At 48.6% G+C, this 21,614-nt stretch overlaps 1 protein-coding gene across 1 annotated transcript in view; it reads left to right on the forward strand.

Annotated features, from left to right (window-relative positions):
- Window positions 1-21,614, forward strand: part of shank1 (SH3 and multiple ankyrin repeat domains 1) — an 88,799-nt gene that overhangs the window by 57,922 nt on the left and 9,263 nt on the right. Inside the window, 9 exon segments of the mRNA XM_061224038.1 lie at window positions 1,884-2,008; window positions 2,398-2,533; window positions 3,338-3,418; window positions 7,074-7,103; window positions 7,193-7,249; window positions 8,318-8,436; window positions 8,805-8,928; window positions 10,885-12,974; window positions 12,976-14,282. Coding sequence (XP_061080022.1) covers window positions 1,884-2,008; window positions 2,398-2,533; window positions 3,338-3,418; window positions 7,074-7,103; window positions 7,193-7,249; window positions 8,318-8,436; window positions 8,805-8,928; window positions 10,885-12,974; window positions 12,976-14,282 — 4,069 coding nt within the window.

Below are 21,614 nucleotides of genomic sequence, written 5' to 3' on the forward strand. Positions count from 1 at the left end.
ATGTCTTCTCTTTCTCCTCGTTACGTGTCTCCACCCCCACACCGTATATGTATCTCTTCTCTCTCAATCCTCACCTGCTTCTCGTTGTGTCTTCGTTTGAGGGGCTTATAAGCCTGCCTGTTTCAGTCCTCTGTGCTAGTTTGTTTGGTTTTCTTGCTTGTATGCTCGCTCCCTGTAGTTCTAGCCTCCATTTCCCGGTTACCTGCCTGTCCTTTTGCCCTGCTTGTTTTTTTGTTTCCCCTCCTTCCACCTGCCTGCTCCTCTGCCCAACCCCGGATCCGACCCTCGCTCACCCTGGACCTCCTTGTCAGCCCCCAACCATCCTCCAGGAACCTTTCCCCATATTTGCCGTACTCCTGCTCCTGTGTTTTGGATACCCCGGCTCCAACGTCCGCCTGCCTGATCCCCTGTACCCTGTGTTGGAAAACATGGGAGGCAAGTCCAGTACAGCTAACCCCCCCTGAAGTATCTCACCTTGTGGTTGGTCAATCTACAACCCTATCTAGCCCCCAACCCTACGAAATGTACTGATTTGATCAGTACCTCTGCTATATCCTCTACCCCCTCCCTCAGCCCACTTCCTAACACCTTGTCTCACCCCCCACAAGATCTAATTACACCTCTCCCCACTTCCTGTGATGTGTTTTCATTCATGGAAATGGCAATTTGGCCCACTGTTTCCACTGAGGAACAGGGTATACGTGTTGACATTCTCCCTCAGTTGTTGATTCTTGTTAATCTGTACTTGAGGAACAGACCCACTAGTTCCTCTACTATATTAAACGACCCATTTGAAACAAAGACGCACCTGCATTTATTTTTCTACTGACAATCGTACGGAGGAATACGTTTAACTCTTTAAAAATTCCACACCCTGTACCCCTGTTTGCTTGGATCCTGACCTGTTGCCTGGACTTTACTCAGAACTCTGGTTATTCCTTCATTGCCCTGTTTGCTGTTCCATGACCTTCATTAAAGCCTGCCATTTTACTGTGTCCCTGAGTCTGCCATTGATACGTCTGTCCACGACCTTGACAGGGACCTTATATACACAGGTGCGTGCCAAATTATGGCCAATCAATTCAATTCTCCACATGTAGTCTCCAATCATGTTCTAGACACATCACAAGGATACTTAAAGCAAACAGGATGCACCTGACTGCAATTTGGAGTGCTACAAGCAAAGGGTCTGAATACTTATGTAAAATTTCTAAAAACATGTTTTCACTTTGTCATTATGGGTTATTGAGTGTAGATAGATGAAAAAAAAAAGGCCAAAATCAAATCTACAACTCAATAAAGTGTGCAAAAAGGAATACCTTCTGAAGCCTCCAAAGATGGGCATAGCTGTTGTGCAGGTACTTTTTTTTGACATCCTTCATAAGCAATCTAGGCTTCAGGTAGGACTCTCCGGGTGATAATAACGACACAAATTCAAAGGACACACAAATTTACTGGAGCTAATTATGTTGTATAATTGGACTTCAAGTTATCTGCCATCTCTGCTTTCAAAAGTTGGGATAGTGCCAAATTCTCAGATTCTGTGGGATGGGCTTTCAATGTCTCTATGTGGGCGCAAGCACGATGAAGTCACCCTGAAATGTGAAAGACAGTTTGAAGCTGACGAAGCTGCCGAGTTTGGGACAGGGGAGGGAGGGAGGGAGGGCACAGGGAGGGGTTTCTGGGACAGGGAGGAGGTTGCGGTGGAGGAAAGGAGGGTGCATTGTCTGCCTGTTGGGATACAGCCACGGTCCCCCACCCTGCTTTACTTTCTAATGATGTTCCCCACCTTTTACCTCCCCTCCTTCTCTCTGTGTTTCTTTCTGTTTCTGCCCCCTCCCTCTCTTCCCTCTCTCTCTCTCTCTCTCTCTCTCTCTCTCTAGCTCAGACCCCTATAGAAGAGTTCACTCCCACCCCAGCCTTTCCTGCGCTGCAGTACCTTGAGTCAGTTGATGAAGGGGGCGTGGCCTGGAGAGCCGGCCTGAGAATGGGAGACTTCCTCATTGAGGTGTGCTGCTCTGTGCTGCTCTGTGCTGACTGTGTGCTGCTCTGTGCTGCTCTGTGCTGACTCTGTGCTGCTCTGTGCTGCTCTGTGCTGCTCTGTACTGACTGTGTGCTGACTGTGTGCTGCTCTGTATTGACTCTGTGCTGACTGTGTATTGACTCTGTGCTGACTGTGTGCTGACTGTGTGCTGACTCTGTGCTTACTGTGTGCTGACTGTGTGCTGACTGTGTGCTGACTGTGTGCTGACTGTGTGCTGACTCTGTGCTGACTCTGTGCTGACTGTGTGCTGACTGTGTGCTGACTGTGTGCTGCTCTGTGCTGAATCTGTGGATCTGTGGCCTTCCCTTGGCCTTGGGCCTGGCTGAAAGCCTTCTCCTCTCGCCCTGTCTCAGGTGAATGGACAGAATGTGGTGAAGGTGGGCCACAGACAGGTGGTCAACATGATCAGGCAAGGGGGCAACAGCCTCATGGTCAAGGTCGTCATGGTAACACGCAACCCTGACATGGAGGAGGGCTCCAGGAAGAAAAGTAAGAGCAGGAACCTTCCGTTGTGTCCTAAATATTAATAATATTATATTAATCAATATTAATAAAAACGGATCCGGGTGTAACTGATTGAGTCTTCTGTTCATTGACTGGCCAAGACAATCTCTGAACAGAGATTTCAGCAGTGGAATCTGCAAATTTGGTCAGCAAATCTGCAAATTTGTCATAATGATATCCACCACTACTCTTTCTCATTTTTTAAGAACTAAAACGGGCAGCTAATTTTAAATCAGAGATACCGCCCCCTCAACCTCCCATATTAGCTGAAGGGGGGGCGTTGACCAAACTCAAAGAGTTTTGGGGTAGCTGCTGCTCCAACCGTAAATATTATTTTATTAAACAGGCGTTGGTGGCAAACAATATGGAATGTTCGTTTAAAAACATTCAAAGTACATATTTCCTGTTAAGCCGTGAACGTTTGCAGTGTTGAAGGCGCATTTGGATAATTTACACTCGTTAGCTCTGATTTCACGTCTGGGGTGACATGGCTCAGGCAGTAAGAGCAGTCGTCTGGCAGTCGGAGGATTGCCGGTTCGATCCCCTGCCCGGGCTGTGTCAAAGTGTCCCTGAGCAAGACACCCAACCCCCAAATGCTCCTGACGAGCTGGTCGGCGACTTGCACGGCAGCCAATCGCCGTTGGTGTGTGAGTGTGTGTATGAATTGGTGAATGAGAAGCATAAATTGTACAGTGTTTTGGATAAAGGCGCTATATTAATGCCAACCATTTACCATTTACGCCCTCTCTCAGTCTGAAGCCTCCTGTGCTCTGTTTCGTTTCCGGACAGTTCCTCAGCAGAGTAAGCGGCTGGCTGCGCCTGCCATCGCCCTGCGGTCCAAATCTATGACCTCAGAGCTGGAGGAGATGGGTGAGACACGGGGGGGGGGGGGGTACGGGGACAGGAACAGGGCGGGGATCAAAGGGGGCGGTGGGGGGGGGGAGAGAGAGAGAGATGGTAGGAGGAGAGGGTGGTGGGGGAGAGAGAGAGAGAGAGATGGTAGGAGGAGAGGGTGGTGGGGGGAGAGAGAGAGAGATGGTAGGAGGAGCGGGTGGTGGGGGGAGAGAGAGAGAGAGAGAGATGGCAGGAGGAGAGGGTGGTGGGGGGAGAGAGAGAGATGGTAGGAGGGAGAGGGTGGTGGGGGGAGAGAGAGAGATGGTAGGAGGGAGAGGGTGGTTGCTGGGTGGAGAGAGGGAACATAGGGAGAGTGGATGAATGTAGGGGATGTGTTGACAGGGGTGGGGGAGGACGGTGAAAGTGTGGAGAGAGGGACAGACATTGGGGTGGGGGGGGGGGGGGGTTTCTGGTAGAGCTGCAGAGGAGAGGAACTTGTGAACCAAACCAGGAAGTCAGGGTGAATGGGAGTTCTCAATGCGCTTCACTGTATCTTTCAGAGGTTCCACACTGTCACTACCAGCACCCCCACTGCAGGTAACCCCAAAATTACAATCCCCCACCTACCCCTGTACCTTCCCCCACTGCCCCTTATCCAGCCCCTCCTGATATATCTCACTACAGACCCTGCTGCATCTCCCCCAGCCAAAGGACCCAGGGGCTGAGCATTGCCGTGGCAACACTGCGAGGGGCAGGCCGAGGTTCCAGTGGTTAGGGACACCACTTAGGGACAAGCCTTCGGTTGGCTCGGTTACGCTTGCACATGCTCAGTACGGTCAACGAGCGTGGAAAAACCGTTCTGTAGCTGTTCGGGAACTGAAAAAGCAGGAAATAAAACCCCTCTAAAAAGGCACCAGTTAAACCGCGCCGGAATGTTCTTAAAATAGGCAAAGGAGGAGAAGGAGGCGGTGCGGGGAGGTATTTTGAGGAGCGTCGCCGTGGGGCTGCAGACAGAGCCCTGGCCCGGTCCCTGGTAACGGAGAGCTCCTCCCTCTCTCGCGGGACTCGCACAACGCGATTCGGTAGAAAATTAATTTAAATAAAAACATCACCCTCGATCTTCACGGTGAAGCAGAGGCACGGCGGCTGAACTGTCGAATCTCGCGCTTCCCAAAGAGCCGCGCCTTTAACACCAGGCGTTACTCTCTCTGCCAGAGCTCCAGAGCTCATTAACGCTACAATATTACTGCCTGACTGTCGAGTCATTAACAGCTGAGTAATCAACGTGAAACTCTCTTCAGCTTACGTTAACCGCGGGCCTCGTTTTTCTTGTCATTGCGGATGGAATGACGGACTGCGTGAGTGCCCATGCTGCAATTCACTCATCACCGATATGAACCCCGCTGAAAAAAAAACCAAGCTCAAGCTATGTTTTGAAACAGCTGGTAGCTGGTCGGCCAGCTCATACTCAGTTAGACCAGCTTTATGACCAGCTGGACCAGTTAAATTGTCAAGCTTGACAGGCTGGCATAGCTGGATTTTACAGCAGGGAACATAAACATATGTTCTCCTCCATATGTATACTACCTAATACAGGAAGTCCACCTACTGTACAGACGAGGGAGCATACAGCACTGACTGCATCAAAGCTGGACAATTGAGGGGCTATGTACAACCTGTAGTGTCCCCCATAAACCTTGAGTAAGCCCGGCTGTCTGTCCCATATCCCCCCCCCCCACACACACACTGTGTAAGGGTTCCTTTGGGCCCTCTGGATTCCTCCATCTGTAGAGTGGAACAGGACCGGAATGACTAAATTCACTAAATCTGATGATGTGTATGGAATTTGGCAAATCTTAAAGATGCTTCCACATTTCTTGATTAATTTGAAGGGCCGCGCAATTAATTTGAAACTGCATGTTTATAGTATTCTGAAACAAAATGTAACGCTGCACTAAGTGCTATCCTACACTCTAATAAAGATATGAAAATTGCTTAGAAAGATACAAATGCTTGTCGCTGGGGCAGTACCTTATAGGTGGATAAAACTGTACCCCTAGCCAGCAATGTATAACTCATTTGTACTGTTTTTGTATGGAAAATGTACAAATTTGTACTCAAAGAGAACATCACTGTACTTTCAGGGTACATTTAGGAAATTTGATCCTTGAAGAACAAAAATGTACCTTCACTGTCACTTCATTTCTGAGCATGAATTGTGAAAATACTATTTTTTTTAGTCAAGTTAATAAGAAATACAATATATATAATAAGCTCACAAATTTTTCCATAGATCTATTGTTATTTGTCAGGTCACAGCTTTTGCGACTCTAGCTAACTGATTTTGAGCTATGATCTAAAGGTGCACCACTCCAAATGAAAAAGATTTTGTGGGACCCTAGTTAGCGAAGGTACTCAATATCAATGTTGAATGGGCTGCAACACCCGCCCCTCTTTCTCAGGCTGCGTCTCCAACGGTAAAAACGCTGCCTTCTTCGGCAGGAAGGCATTGAGTGGCGCCCCGTTCGAAAGGTAAAAAAAGTTATGCCTACTAAGTTGCCTTGATTTGGACGATTTTGAAGGCGGCATGCATGTATCCTTTGCCAGGTCGGATATCCCTCAAGTCCTTGTGATTAGCCTCAGGCTTCTTACGTCTCTTAAATTAACGGCGGCTGAAAACTGCGGTTCGCATAGAACTGTAAAAGAGCTTGTGCACGAGCGCAAGTATACAGCGAGCTTGATATTTTGTTGTAGTTAACACTACATTTAAATGAACACGCTGAAATAACGTATTTCATGTTTTTAAGTCTCCGTGAGCTTTCCATGAACTAGGCAGCTAAATTGCTTTTAATCGCGCATCACGTTACATTGACTCTTGACGTCTTCCTGCCGCCAAAGTCTCATTATGTTCTGGTGCTGCCTACGTACCTCTGAAGACGCCTTTGAAGGACAGAGACTAAGGCAGCCATTGTAAGGTCTCCTCTTCTACTAGCCATGGCATCCAAAAGAATGGCTGGGACCGCCCATTACTCACACTGGGCCGTTAAAAGCTGAATTAACCGAGGAACCGCACCTGCTATCGACATAATCACACCGGCTTCACTCTAAATTATGTTTTCTTTATCGGAGGAGCATTGCGTTCTTGAAAGCGTGCTGGCCCAAATTCTGCTGGGTAATCAGGGCTGCTAGCCTTCCATGCCCAGTTACCCCAAGCTCTACCCCCCCTCCCCCCCCCCATGCTGTCTGGCCCACCCCTGCCCCTTAACCCCCACCCACCCCCACCGCACCTACAAACAACCTGTTCGCACACATTGAAAACTGTTAGCCTGCTGTAGTCCCTCAAAAGCAGTGCTGCACCAGTGCCTTTAATACCGTAATAAATTAGAGAATACACGAGCCTTGAATCTCCCATAGTCCAGAAAAAATGGCTGTTCAGTGTTCTAACAAACTAATCTATCTCCTCTCTCTCTGAAAAGTCAGAGGTGGTCAAGGAGAGAGCCTTAATGTCTGTCTGTCTGTCTGTCTGTCTCCGTCTGTTTTTCCCTGGTGGAAAGCATGTGAAAGTGGCGGTGATGACTTTGGTAACTGCTCCCGGGAGAGTTTAGTATCTGCTGTTATCATGACTGGTGCTGGTGGCGGTGAGAGGGGGGGGAGACGCCAAATAAAACCTCTTCTCTGTTGTTCGTTTCAGCTGCTGCTACTCCGTGGAGGAAGAAATCAGGTGATTAGCGGCCCCTGCTCTGTGCGGCTTTCCACACTAGTGTTGTGAGTGCGGCCGGCTGACTGCCCTGTCTCTCTCCTGCTCCACAGAGTACGAGTCCTCGCAGGCCACGGAGAAGAAGAGGACAGTCTATCAGATGGCCCTGAGTAAGCACTCCCACCCGACCACAGCGGGGCCTGCTGCTCAAGCTGTCCTACTGTGCACAGAGCTCCCCCTCTCTTTCCCCCTTCTCCTCTGCCTTTCCCTTCCTCTCTTCTTTAGCTCTCTTCTCTCTTTCTCTGTCCTCCATTTCAGTCTCTTCCCTCTCTGTCCATTCTCTCCCTCTCTTTCAGGTTTGGCTTAAATTTCGTGACAGAAACAATGTTTGTAGGGCGTAGTATATACAGTGAGCTCCATAATGTTTGGGAGAAAGACGTACTTTTTCTTGATTTGGCTCTGTATTCAACTATTTTTGATATGTAATCAAACAATTCACATGGGCTTGAAAGTGCACATTCTCAGCGTTTTATTGATTATTATTTTCTACACTTTGGTTTCACCATGTAGAGATTACTGCCCTTTTTATTAACATAGCCACCCATTTCAGGGCACCGTAATGTTTGGGACACAGCAATGTTCTGTAATTAGTATGTTTGTCTCATACCCTTTGCATGCAATGACTGCAGGCCATAGACATCACCTGGTGCTGAGCATCTTCTCTGGTGATGCTCTTCCAGGCTTGTACTGGAGCCCACTTCAGCTCCTCTTTTTCGTTTCAGGGGCTAACTAGCTTAAATTTTCTCTTCGGCATATGAAATCATTGGCTTAGATCAGCTGCCTGTCTGCTGCCTGTGTGCGTTGGCTCTAGACATAACAGTTTTGATTGTTTTCACATTGATTTAAAATGAAGGAGTTAAAAGTATGAAAAGCTCTCATGTGTACACATGACCAACACAGGATCAGGATCAGGATCAGGATCCATTGGCATTACATTTTTTTCATTTGTGTAAAAAATGTCATAATCTGCTCATTTTTAGAGGGTGTCCATAGTAATAGCGTAATGTAGTTATGTCGAAATCAGTATTTGGTGATTGTAGTCCACCAGTGAAATGGAGTTCGGTTTGGCTCAGGGTACTGTACTACTCTGTGTGCAAGAGTGAACATGGCAAGAGTGTACGTGCTGTAATCTCGTCAAAAATGTAATAAAATTGAGCTACCCTCCCCCTCCCCCTCAGATAAACTTGATGAGATTTTGGCAGCTGCTCAACAGACAATCAGCACCAACGAGGGTCCAGGTGGGTCCCGCGGCCACGGAGGGAAGAGGGAGCGGACCAGGGGCTTGTATAGCAATGAGGTAACGTTCTTCTGCCTTCTAATCCTGACCCAAAAACATATCGCCAAGAATGTTATTCTTTCTCTGACATGAAAACAAAGTGTTCAATAATTAAAGACACAAGACCCTTATGAATAAGCAGTGCGTGTGTGTGTGTGTGTGTGTGTGTGTTTGTGTGCGTGTATGTTTGTGTGTGTGCGTGTGTGTTTGTGTGTGTGCGTGTGTGTGTATGTGTGCGTGTGTGTGTGTGTGTGTGTTTGTGTGTGTGTATGTTTGTGTGTGTGTGTGTGTGTGTGTTTGTGTGTGTGTGCGTGTGTGTGTGTGTGTGTGTGTGTGTGTGCGCGCATGTAAACGTTCAGGTGTGAAATTGGTTTTCTCCTCTTTTCCAGCCCAGTTTTGACCAGCCCGGGGGAGGCCCGGTCTCGTCTGGCCCTGGACTGGGCTACGACCGCGGCCAGTTCATATCAGGCCACGCCCCGCAGCACGGTATGATGCTGCGACAGAAATCCATCGGTGAGGCTGTCTGTCTGTCTGTCTGCCTGTCTGTCTGTCTGTCTGTCGTTCCCTATAGTGCCGTAGGACTGAGCTGTACTGTTCTATGCCACACAGCGCTGTGTGTATTCATGGAGCCCAGTGTATCTGTACTGCACTGTGGCAATGTCTGTACAGCAGTGCACCTGTGTCTGTACTGCAGTGTACCTGTGTCTGTATTGCAGTGTAGCTATGTCTGTACTGCAGTGTACCTCTGTCTGTATTGCAGTGTAGCTGTGTCTGTACTGCAGTGTACCTGTGTCTGTATTGCAGTGTAGCTGTGTCTGTACTGCAGTGTACCTGTGTCTGTATTGGAGTGTAGCCGTGCCTGTATTGCAGTGTACCTGTGTCTGTATTGCACTGTACCTGTGTCTGTACTGCTGTGTACCTCTGTCTGTATTGCAGTGTAGCTGTGTCTGTACTGCAGTGTACCTGTGTCTGTATTGCAGTGTAGCTGTGTCTGTACTGCAGTGTACCTGTGTCTGTATTGGAGTGTAGCCGTGCCTGTATTGCAGTGTACCTGTGTCTGTATTGCACTGTACCTGTGTCTGTACTGCTGTGTACCTGTGTCTGTATCGCAGTGTACCTGTGTCTGTATCACAGTGTATGTGTGTCTGTACTGCGGTGTACCTGTGTCTGTATCGCAGTGTACCTGTGTCTGTATCACAGTGTATGTGTGTCTGTACTGTGGTGTATCTGTGTCTGTATTGCAGTGTAGCTGTGCCCAGTGGTGGCTGCTGAGCTTAAAATTGATGGGGTAGAAAACGTCCTCTTTAACTGATTACTGGCCTCGTAATTTTCCCAAATTAACAATACAATGATTAATTCATGAAATACTCAGTACCAACAGGTTTCACGTCAATTAACCTATTAGGTTATTAATAACTCCTTTTATTTGTATTTCGAAATGATCCGCATTTTATCCTTATTTAGCTAAATTGTGTATATATCTGCAATCACACTAATTTAATATTCATTTAACAAAATATTAAAAGTGATGATTTTGTAATTTAAAGACCTTGAAGCACAGTGTGGTGTTTCCTTTTTCTTTAAGTGTACTCAGTGATTAAAACTCAAGTTCCTAAATGAAATCTCATTTAATCGCTGCGACGTGATGTGACTAAAAAAGACATTGGTTTAGCTTATAGCTACGTACCTACCAATGGATGATTCAGAACATTGACAGACTTCTTAATAAAGGAAAATGAATGAAAACAGGTTAACACCGCTGATGGGTTTAAGGGGAAGCTTTCTGCCCATGCCTACGCCTGTGTTCTGCTGCATGGTGCATATCTACCCGTCTCCCCTGCATGGAGATGAACAGACTGAAACAGCCTGAAGCTTGTGGGATGAGGTGCTTGACTGGGACCCAGAAGGAGGTTGTTCAACCCCCAGTGTAACCACAGTAAGATCTGTGGCGCTGTTGGGCCCTTGAGCAAGGCCCTTAACCCAACATTGCTCCAGGGGGCATTGGCCCCCGCTTGGTCAAATCAACTGTAATTCACTTTGGATAAAATACTAAATAACTGTAATGTAATCGAGTAGGGGCAGAGAGGAGGGCATTAGGAGACACACAGAGGGACATAGGGATCGTCTGGAGGACGATGTGAGTTAAAGACATGGACAGACAGACGCGTGGATGGCCTTCACCACTGGCATGTCACTTCTGAGAAGCACTGGGAGTCAGCTCTACTTTGTTTACACCCCAATGTTTCCATGGGGAGTCTGTCTCCTGTCTCCTGTCTCCTCTATGCTCACCCTTACATCCTCTCTGTCTCCTGTCTCCTCTATCCTCACCCTTACCTCCTCTCTGTCTCCTTTCTCCTCTATCCTCACCCTTACCTCCTCTCTGTCTCCTGTCTCCTCTATCCTCACCCTTACCTCCTCTCTGTCTCCTCTATCCTCACCCTTACCTCCTCTGTCTCCTCCCGGATTCAGGGGTGCCCGAGGAGGAGAAGCAGTACCTCCACCCTCCGTCCATGAAGTTCGCCCGCAGCCTGTCCGTTCCCGGGCCCGACGACATCCCCCCGCCCCCCACCACCGCCCCTCCGGACCCGCCTTTCTCCGTGGGCCCGCCCACCAGCTGGAGGTCCCGGCAGTCCCAGCAGCCCTCGGTGTCGGTGTCCCAGTCGGGCTCCGGCCACTATCAGCCGTACTCCCAGGCGGTGCACTTCCCCCAGGCCGGGAGAGAGAGGGGCGGAGCGGCGGACCACCATCCGCCCCCTTTCCCCCACCCCTCCCAGCAGACCCGCGCCAACGCGTCCCGGAAGGGCGGGGCGTACGCGGGAGAGGCCGTGTCTGGGGGGAAGGCGGCGGGTTTGAGGCGGGGCTACAGCACTGCCGTCCCCCCCTCTGGCATGAGCCAACAGCAGCAGGGCCAGGGGCCCCAGCAGCAGGGGGCCCGTCCCGATCGGTCCGCCGGTGGGGGCCTCCCCAAAGGAGGGGGCCGCAGGGCGAAAGGCCCCCTGGTCAAGCAGTCCAAGATCGAGGACGGGGTGCGCACGGGCCAGACGCTGGGGAAGGGCCCTGCGGTGGAGAAGAGCTCCATCGCCATCCCCACCATCGTGGTGAAGGCGCCCTCCACCAGCAGCAGTGGCCGCAGCAGCCAGGGCAGCAGCATGGAGGCGGAGCCGACCCCTGACCCCGACTCCAAGCCACCGCCCGGCGCTCCTACCGGCCAGCCCATCTCCATCTCCGCCCCGCCGCCCCCGCCCCCCTCCATGCCTCCCCCCGCGCCCCCGTCGCTCCCCGCCCCGCGCAGTCCCCAGGAGAACCTGGACTTCACCAGCCAGTTCGGGGCGGCCATCGTGGGCGCGGCCCGCAGGGACAGGGAGAGGTTCCACGAGGCCCGCAGGAAAAGCGCCTCCTTCTTCCTCTCCGCCGAGGAGGACCCGGGGGTAGGGGGGGGCGGGGGAGGAGGTGGGCGGGGCGGGTCGCAGCCTGGCTCTCAGTTCGGAGGCCCCTCCCCCAGGCTGCGCCCCTCCAAATCCATCGACGAGGGCATGTTCTCTGGGGACACGTTCGTCCACCACGCCCGGAGCATGCCCCCCGCTTTCGGGCTGCCCGAGTACTCGTCCCCGGCCTCCGACTACCAGCCCAAATCGGTGCCGGCTGACTTCTACGGGGGGTCGGGGAAGCAGCAGCAGCAGCCTCTGCCCACCACCACCTTCATCCACCCGCTCACGGGGAAGGTTCTGGACCCCTCGTCGCCCCTGGGCCTGGCGCTCGCCGCCCGAGAGCGTGCCCTGAAGGACGACGGCCGGGCGAGGAGGGAGAGGGCAGGGGAACACCACTTTGGCCGCCAGCTCTCCTCCGCCGCCCCCTCGTCTCTTCTGCAGCACCTCCCGTCCTCCCCCTCCGGCTCCTCCTCCTACCTGGTCACCTCCTCCTCTCTGGCCGCCACCACCTCCACGCTGGGCCGCCCGCCCTCCCCCCGGGCCTACAGCAGGGGCGGGGCTGCAGCCGGGTGGGGCGAGGAAGGGGGGGAGAGGGAGCGGGAGCGGGAGAGCGGAGGAGGAGGGGGGGGAGCGAGGGAGGGGCTGAGGGTGCGGTTTTCGGAAGACCAGACCGTCCACACTCACCACTACCAGCCTTACCAGCCCAGCTACAGGGAGAGGGAGAGAGAGAGGGAGAGGGAAAGAGAGAGAGAAAGCGAGAGGGAGAGAGAGAGGGAGGGGTACGGGCGGAAGCCGGAGCAGGCGCCCCCTACCCAGCAGGCCTCTCAGGCGGCGCCCCGACGGCCCTCTTTCCTGCGGATGGAGAGCGAGGCCGGGCGGTACGTGCTCTCCCTCACCCCCCCGTCGCCCCCGCCGGCCGCCCCTCCGGCGCTCATGGTGCTTCCGCCCCCCGCGCCGTCGGTCGACGCCGACGATGAGTTCATCTACGCCGAGCCCTTGCCCCCGCCCCTGGAGTTCGCCAACAGCTTTGACCGAGGTTTAGGAGCAATGCCCGGGTACCCTCAGCAAGGAGGTATGATGGCTAACAGCCTGCACCGCCAATCCCAAACCCATCCTCCCCCTCCACCCCCTCCACCCCCCCCCTCCACCCCCCCAAAAAGAACCCTTCATAGGCGGGTTCCCCGCTCACACCCCCCTCCCCTCTCCGCAGGCCGGGGACTCCACCGCGTCTAGCCTGACCTCCTACGACAGCGAAGTGGCCAACCTCACCCAGTCGGCCCCTTCCCCGTCTTCGACCTCCCCGAACCCTTTACCCCCGCCTTCGCCCTCCATGCTCCAGCCCGGTCTGTCCGGGCTGCCTCCCCCTCCCTCCGTCTCCCCTCCTCCGCCCCCCACATCCTACCACCACCGGCCCTTTGGCCTGTCCCACACCCACCACCTCTACAACAGCACCCACCACCACTCAGGCCGCTCCTCCCCCACGCCTCCCCACCCCGCCCCGCCCCCCTCCTTCCGAGGCACTAGCAGCTCCGGAGCTGGCTCCGCCCCCGCCACACACACGCAGCTCAGAGGTGCCCTGTCCGCCACCTCCACTGTCACCACCGTGACTACGTCCTCCACCACCACTACCACTACTACCACCGCCCATCCCACCCACCCTGCCCCCACCGCTGCAGGCGTCAGCGGGCCAGGCCGGAGGGCCCCGGCCGCCGCCAAGAGCGGGGAGTCCCAGGAGACCGTGGTGGATTCTGGGATAGAGGAGCTGGACAGCCGCAGCAGCAGCGACCACCACCTGGACAGCATCTTAGGGGCGGTGGGGGTCAGGGCAGGGGAGAGAGGGGGGGTGGAGCGGGGGGAGAGAGGAGGGGGGAGCGTGTTGGAGGGAGAGAGGGGCAGGGACTTGCTGGAGTCGTACATGAGCTACCTGGACGGGCAAACGTTCGAAATGCACAACCCCAAGGCGGCCACCTCCACCTACCCTAAGTTGCAGAGGTCCCGAGAAGGGGGGGCGGTGGCGGAGCTGCGGAGGCAGGTCAGCACGGCCCCCCCGCCCTACCGCTCCCAGAGACGGAGGGAGGAGATGGACGAGGAGGAGGAGGAGGAGGAGGTGGAGAGAGAGGAGGACGAAGAGGAGAACGGACAGCAGGGCTACGGCATGGGAGAGACACAGAGCTTGGGGCGCCCGACATCCCTCTATTTTGAGAGGCCCCGCACCCCGGAGATGAAGTCTCTCTGGGGGAGTGAGGGCGCTGGGGCGGGACAGGTGGCGGTGGAGGCCGGCAGCCAGGTGGGTGGCGTGTATTTGGAAGGGCGCAAGCTGCACCCCCCTATCTCTGGCATGAAGGCCAGCATCATCAACGAGCTGAACTCCAAGCTCCAGGAGATGGGGGATAAAGGCATAGAGGGATGGGGGGGCCAGCGCTCTCTGAGCAGGCACAGGTGAGCCTCACAGGGGGCGGGGGGGACCGCCCAGCAGGGTCAGCCAGTGGCTGTTTGTGGTGTTTCCCCAAACAGGAGATATTCAACATCTCATCACTCCCGCCTTCTTTTGTGTTGTGATTGCGATGCATCTTGGGTACCGTAAAGAGTCCTCAGAGTCGGTCACTCTTCATCAGCCTCAACTGAGGAAATTCCTAATTATCCACCACTTTCCTGAACTCTGACCCTTCCATGACAACGACCTTGACAACCGCGGATGCCGGTTTCAAACTACCGGTTAACAACTCCCGTAACATCAATAAAATAACAAAACATGGCAAAATTCTGATGGACTGCTACAGAGAGACACTCTGTATTTATGGTGATCTTTAATACAAGCATAAAACTTTGCTGCATCTGTTTAGCTTGCACAAGCTAATGTGAAACCCATGAGAATACGTAGCCTTGTGATAGCGTAAAACAAACACTGCAGACTCGACCGACTCACGCAGCTCCTGAGCGTGAGGGAACTAAAGTGCCCCTCACATACAGTGTGGCAATCTCAGTCCTGAACAGTCTGAAGACTGATCACAGAGCTCTATAAGAACTAGAAAGGAAACAAGGTAGTCTAACCATCATGGTGTACCATGTATCCATGAATGTTAAAGGTACAATAGATAAGATTGTTTTTTGTTAAAACATTGTTACAAGACCATTGTATCCCTTCATATCATTGAAAAAGGCTCACTGACATGTTGACTCACCTTCTGCCTGTGTTCATAGTCCTTAAATTCAGGTTTCAAAATATACAGTCGACGGCCCAACACTCTGTACTAAAACATTGTATAACTGTACAATAATTTGAGCTTGTCGGTTGAAAATTGGTTCTAATTGCCACAGCCAATGCCGTTTCAACGTCAGCGTGTTTACAGAGAAGGGGGAGGGACACTGTTGTGGTTTGAAGGTGTTTGTTGCTGCTATTCCTCTCTTGACCGTTAGAAGTGCAAAATTACCTATTGTACCTTTAACTAAGTAGCTAAACAGATTGTATTTTTTTGCCCTGCTTTTGCTCATTGGGAGGCTGTATCACAAAGCTCCATTACTGAGTCTTGCTGGATCATCAAAATCTGGAACATGGACTGAAGTAAAGAGTATTTCTGTTTTGTGATACAGGCTCCTGGCTCCTGTGTGTACACTACCCCCCATAAAACTAGTCTAATGATATCATGTTGTCAGAACACACTAATATGGCATGTCTACCATTATTTTGATGCCCTAACATTATAGACTTTGAATGGCGAAAATCAGCCTTAACTAAGTTGCCGAAACAAAATTGCAATTCAGGTAGGCTGTGTGAGCCAATTCCAAGACAGCAGTAATTGAATAAATCAGTCTAAAAGCTGTCAGTAGCCGAACAGTGAGATTCTGGGCAGGCTACAGCATTTCACACAACAAAATCAAAGTCTATTATATACTGCCTCCCACCAAAGATGCCATTGGACGTTGATAATGAAGCCGTCTTAGCCTACAGTTAATGAATAGGAAGTAAATGTCAATCGCATGGCTTTATTTCAAAACAATATCCAAAGCAGAATGCAGCTGAATACATCCATGGGTGTTATGTTAAGGTTACAAGCGAAGGTATTGAATGTTATTTTCTAGGTATTGAAGTCCAATGACTGTCTTATTTTATTATGTTACTAAAATAACTGGCTACTAAAACTCTAGGCACCCTTCCAAAAATGTACCGTGGTATATATATCATAGTTGGTTTTTTTATCACTGCCATGGTAGGAAAATGCCATGGTGCTGACAAAATAACAGTCATGCCATAGTAAGTGAACACAGTGATTTTGTTCTTACAGTGAACATGTAAGCATGGTATATAGTCTGCATAAGATGCTGCTTGTCCATTTTGGGTTTTGTGACTAAGGCAGTACTTTATTATTATTTATTATTATTATTATTACTCATGCAATGCTCCATTGTAAAGTGAGGGTTGAGTGCACTCATAAAGGAGCAATGAGTATGATTTAACTCCTATCACATTAACCACAACACCAGCCGCATTAAATACTTCATCACATACATTCAAATACATTTGCCAGCACTTACATTTGAACAAATCAATTATGTTCAAACTTTGAAGACTGAACACCACTCACACATAATTTGGAGGAAATACACACTAATCCCAATTACCTCTTGAATGTACCCATGGTTATCTTTTACACATATTTTTGTAGTGCACTGTTCTGAAGGGCCCAAGACAACATGATCTGTTAGATTTACGTTTCCACAAACTGTTTACAGCCTCTACACTATTGACTTAATATGACTAAAGCAGGATCTCGATTGTCAAATAGCTAAGTTTAATTGTAAGTCTCAGTTGTCCGTCTCAGTTGTATTCTCATCTTCATTTGTGTATGATTTGTGTGTTTCGTGTATTATTTTTCCTTGATTCCTTTATTGTCCTATTAATAAATTAGACATGGTCCATGTTTTCAGTCAATTGAATTAGCGATTAAAATGCAACAAAGTATGCAAATAGTTCAGTAAACACTATAAATTATAAAAACGTTGACAGTGATCGATACCGCATTTGGCTTTTCCCACTTGTTTTTCTTAGCTTAGCATTAGTTAACCAATGTTAGCTTACTGTCTAGTGAATAAATAGAAGCATGTTTAATTTTCCTAAACAATACACGCTTGTCTTATGTTGTTCTAGCTAACAAGCTTCGAATGTAATAAAAAGTAACCGTAAATTGGCATGTATTTAAGTGTAGTTGAGAAGCTTCCAAATGGGTCAGGTGAGGTCACTCGATTGATTTACCAAGCCAGCTTGAGCCACGAGATACCTGTCCTGTCTCTGTGTGGGCATCGGGTAATTTTTATTTATTTATTCCACCACCCTGTGTATGTGGTAGCCGTTGTCCTGTTTAAATTCATCATTCAGTTAAATGATACATTTGAAAAGGCTGTCTTTCTAACTAGCTGGCTAGCTACAATTCAAACATGGCTATTTGTAGGAAAATTAAAACGTCATTTTAATAATTCATACATTTTAATATCAAATGACATGAAGGGCTTTGAGAACTTCTAATGCAGTGAGTGTATGTAGATTAGGCAAAAATCCCTAACAGACCCTAACAGAAGTTCCATATGTTCCGTTGTTGATAAATAAGAATTTGATTTATAATAATGGTTTGAATTCTTGCTCATTCAAGTTTTGAAAAAGAAGAAAAGATAAAATAATGTCCAAAAATAATGGAGATTATTTTACCATTAAATCTGAAATTAATAATTTACACCCAGATTCATGCAGTACACATAAAGTACCAAAATATATTTCACGTTTAAGGATACAATTTAACCAACTAACCACTGAAAATTAGAAGACACTCAAAGTTTGCACACTGATATTCACTGACCATATGAAGTTACTTATTTGAATACAAACCAGATGACTATGGTATAACCTGCATTATATTGCTGCATGATGGTATGTCAGAATATACATTTTTAATCTTATAACCGACTGGCAATTGTACCTCATAAATGAGCTAAATGGAAATTAATACCATGATATTTTCATGATTCACATGGTAAACATTATGCATGGTATTGTGCAAGTACCATGGAACTCACCTAAAATACCATCATACATCAAAGCTTAAACCATGGTACATATCCATGATTCATTTATACCATTATTGGCATTTGGCAGACTGATTAGACTAAGCAGGAGGCAATCCTCCCCTGGAGCAATACAGGGTTAAGGGCCTTGCTCAAGGGCCCAACGGGATTAGAACCACCGACCTCGGTGTCCCAGTCATTTACCTTAACCACTACGCTACAGGCCGCCCCCATACCATGGCATCCAAGTGGCATGGTAATATTATGACACAATAAGAGTACAGTGGCAATACCATCATGCATCCAGGCTTAAACCATGGTATATTTCCACAGTTCACATTGGTATAAGTCAAAGTATCATAGTAGTACCATGGTATAACAGAAAGCACCATGGTGGCACCATAGTATAAATTAAAGCACCATGGTGGCACCATGGTATAAATGAAAGCACCATGGTGGCACCATAGTATAAATGAAAGCACCATGGTGGCACGATGGTACATTTTTGCAAGGGCTGTCATTGGCTACCACTTACTCATAGTAAACAGGAAGTTAGAAACCAGCATGCCGGAAGCTGTTCAGAAGATTATGTGTCATGGCAGCGTCCATCGGTTCCTCCAGGAAAGTGGTGGATATAGGAACATAAATGATATTACATATGCAATACATTGATATTTGTTTGCTCATTCTGTGAAAAAAAGAAACAAGAATCAAAACAGATGCAACCCAACACTGGAATAAAATGCGTGCTTTACTTTAACGTACTTATAAACCACGCAAGTTTTATTCGGCATTTATTCTGCAGTCTGAGGAAGGCAATATTCGTGAAAATTAATAAAGCAACATACTTATCAGTGAGGGTAAATTCAGTTTGCCATCATGGAATATCCTGCTAGCTACTCTGTGGATATCTTGTAAATTCTCGCTGACTGCAGTGTTTAAGAGTAGGAAGGCATAGAGAAGCACACCTATCTATTGAACTAGACTGTGCTGCTTATTTAGCATTGCCTTGGTAGCAGGGTTAATATTATAGGAATAAGACCTTAGACATGAATATTTGGACAGGGAAGCACGCCCTCAGCCAGCCTAAGCTGCAAGTAAGTCCTGCAAGTTAGCCTGTACTGCGAAAAACATTGGAGCTCCCCATCAAAGTGAGTGAAGAATATCAGGCTTCTGATGGCAAAATAAAACTTCCCCAATGGTATTTTCTATCTACAGTAAATTAATCATTTTAGATTTTTTAATGAAGTACGTGGAGTGGCTAGAAATTGCACTGCCCAGAATGGGTCAGAATGGCCTAATGGCTTTGTATCAACATGCCATTGTCCCAAATTCGCCAAAAATGTCCCCTTATTTCATTGCATTCCAGGTATTTGTGTGATAGCTAAGGAAGAGATCGAGCCAGATAATAAAAATGCAATGTGACTCTACGTGAGAGAGATCTGAAATTATATTTACATATTAGCATTTTCTACAAATGTTATTACAAAGTTGCAGCTGCTAACTTACCATGATGCTGTAAAGTAATATGCAGTTTGTGTAGTTAAGATCTCTGTATGAAGCTAAGCTGAAATCGTGTGTTATTGTTAATTGTATTGCTAAATCGGCAGCGAGTTCCAACTTGATTCCACATTTTAATCAGACAGCCTCCCATTGGCTAACTTTAGCTTACGGCTAGTTATGTTTCAGTTATGTTACTGCTGTAGGCTATATCTATATATATCTAGGTGTTACATTTGAACTTAATCCAAAAATTTCCTCTCTACAAGCAGCAGAATGACATTGTATCAGCCAGGAGATCATCACACCAACATAGCTAACTGGCTAACATGCGTTAATTACAACAAAACTAAAAAGTTATGGAAACTTTTAATCTTAGCCCAACCCGACAACCAATTAGCAGAGACATGTAGCCAAAACTGCTCATTTGCGATGACTCGGTAGCCTGGGGCTATCGCTAATGTTAAGCCCTGCAGTGTTAGCCTGCTCATGATATGCTATAACTATGTTTCTAGCTTGGCATTCCTTGAAGCAAGATTGTAAGCTGGCTAATTGTGCAAACAGTAAAGACATTTAAGAAGCAATACAGCAAATACAATGTCGACAGAAAACATGGTGATACTTGTTTACGTTACCACAGTGACCGAATGATGTCATCCCTGCTGTAAAACCAGCTGACTAGCTTGAAAATTTAGATGGTCATAAGCTGGTCTAGCTGGATATGAGCTGGTCATCCGGCTAATGCCAGTTGCTTGTCTGTGCTGGTCAAAGCATGTCAAACAAAACATAGCTTGAGCTGGTCAAACTGACAGCTGGTCTAAACTGGTCTGAACCAGCTCTTTCTGAACCTAGTTTGAGCAGATTTGTTTACAGTAGGGATGCAAATGGTGTCCTATTTATTTTGTTCATACGCGCACCTCACAGTGCCCTTGGTCCAACCTCGGAAATATATCACCAAAGTGTAAACTTAAAAGAACTCCTTAGGCCGTAGGGTGACCCCGCTTTCAAGCTGTGTCGTATTTACGGTCCTCCATCAGAAAGGTCCTCAGGAGCGCCTTATTACATCAGATGATCAAGTCGGGGGAAATCAGGATTCTAGTTGCAGTACGAATTGGCACACTCGCTCTTGCCAACGTGATCGAACAAAGCCATAACTGAACCGCAGCTAAAACAAAATAAAACATTCTGTGGTAAGTATTGTACTTCAGCATTCAATTCCCAGTGCCATTTGCATTCTTAACCTTCTGAAATGGCCAAAGAATGCTATAACTGGCTAGTCCATTGCTAGCCTGGGATGTAAATGCCCTGAACCAAACTAACGTGCAGCCACACATAATGTTTTTTTTCAACTGTCCGACCATAAAGCGTGTGAACGGGAACAGGTGGGATGGCCGAGTTGCGATGTACTCCTGGCTCTGAGAAAATGAACAACCCGACATTACTTGAAAGCAGGGCAAGTATTGGGACAAGGCCTATGATTGCCTGTTGATTGCCAGTACCTATATGCTTCCAGGATCCTTGTAGTAATAACCAGCTGGAGAGTATCAACCAATCACTGTTGCCGTTGTTCCTCCATGACTGGTGGAGCTCCTCTGTTTTCTTTGACGAAGGCAGTGGTCCTGACTCCTGGTCCTGGGGAGCTGCAAGGTGTGCTGGTTTCTGTTTTCACCTAAATATCAGCAACCGATTCAGACCCAAGAAACCAGGCGAGGTGAGTTACAGTAACTGTGTAATCGACTGCTTCATTGATCGATTAAGCGCTGAGTAACAACGACAGCCATCGCGCCCTGCTGCTCTCCAGGACCAGGAGTGAGGAACATTGGACGAATGGCATCCTTACTGACATCATGGCTGCCTTATACCTATCATATTATCCCTGCTCACTAGCTTGCAAATGATCAAGCCAGCTACGAACTTACGGTGCCATCTATAATGTTTGGGACAATTTTTTTTTCCTTCTCGATTAGGTTCCGTACTTCACAATTTTAGGTTTGTAATTAAACCATTCACAATGGAGTAATGTGCAGAATCTTAGCTTTTAATAAAGGGTATTTTTTAACCATTGTAAGCATTATGGCACTTTCAAGACGTACCCCCCCCCCCCCCCCCTTTCAGGACACCATAATATTTAATGTTACTTTGCTGGTGGTGCAATCGCAAAATGTAGTGGTGCAACATTTTGATGTGGAATTGCACATTGAAATTCTTATTTTCTTA

Source organism: Conger conger, chromosome 16 (assembly GCF_963514075.1).
Source record: "Conger conger chromosome 16, fConCon1.1, whole genome shotgun sequence".
Taxonomy (NCBI): domain Eukaryota; kingdom Metazoa; phylum Chordata; class Actinopteri; order Anguilliformes; family Congridae; genus Conger; species Conger conger.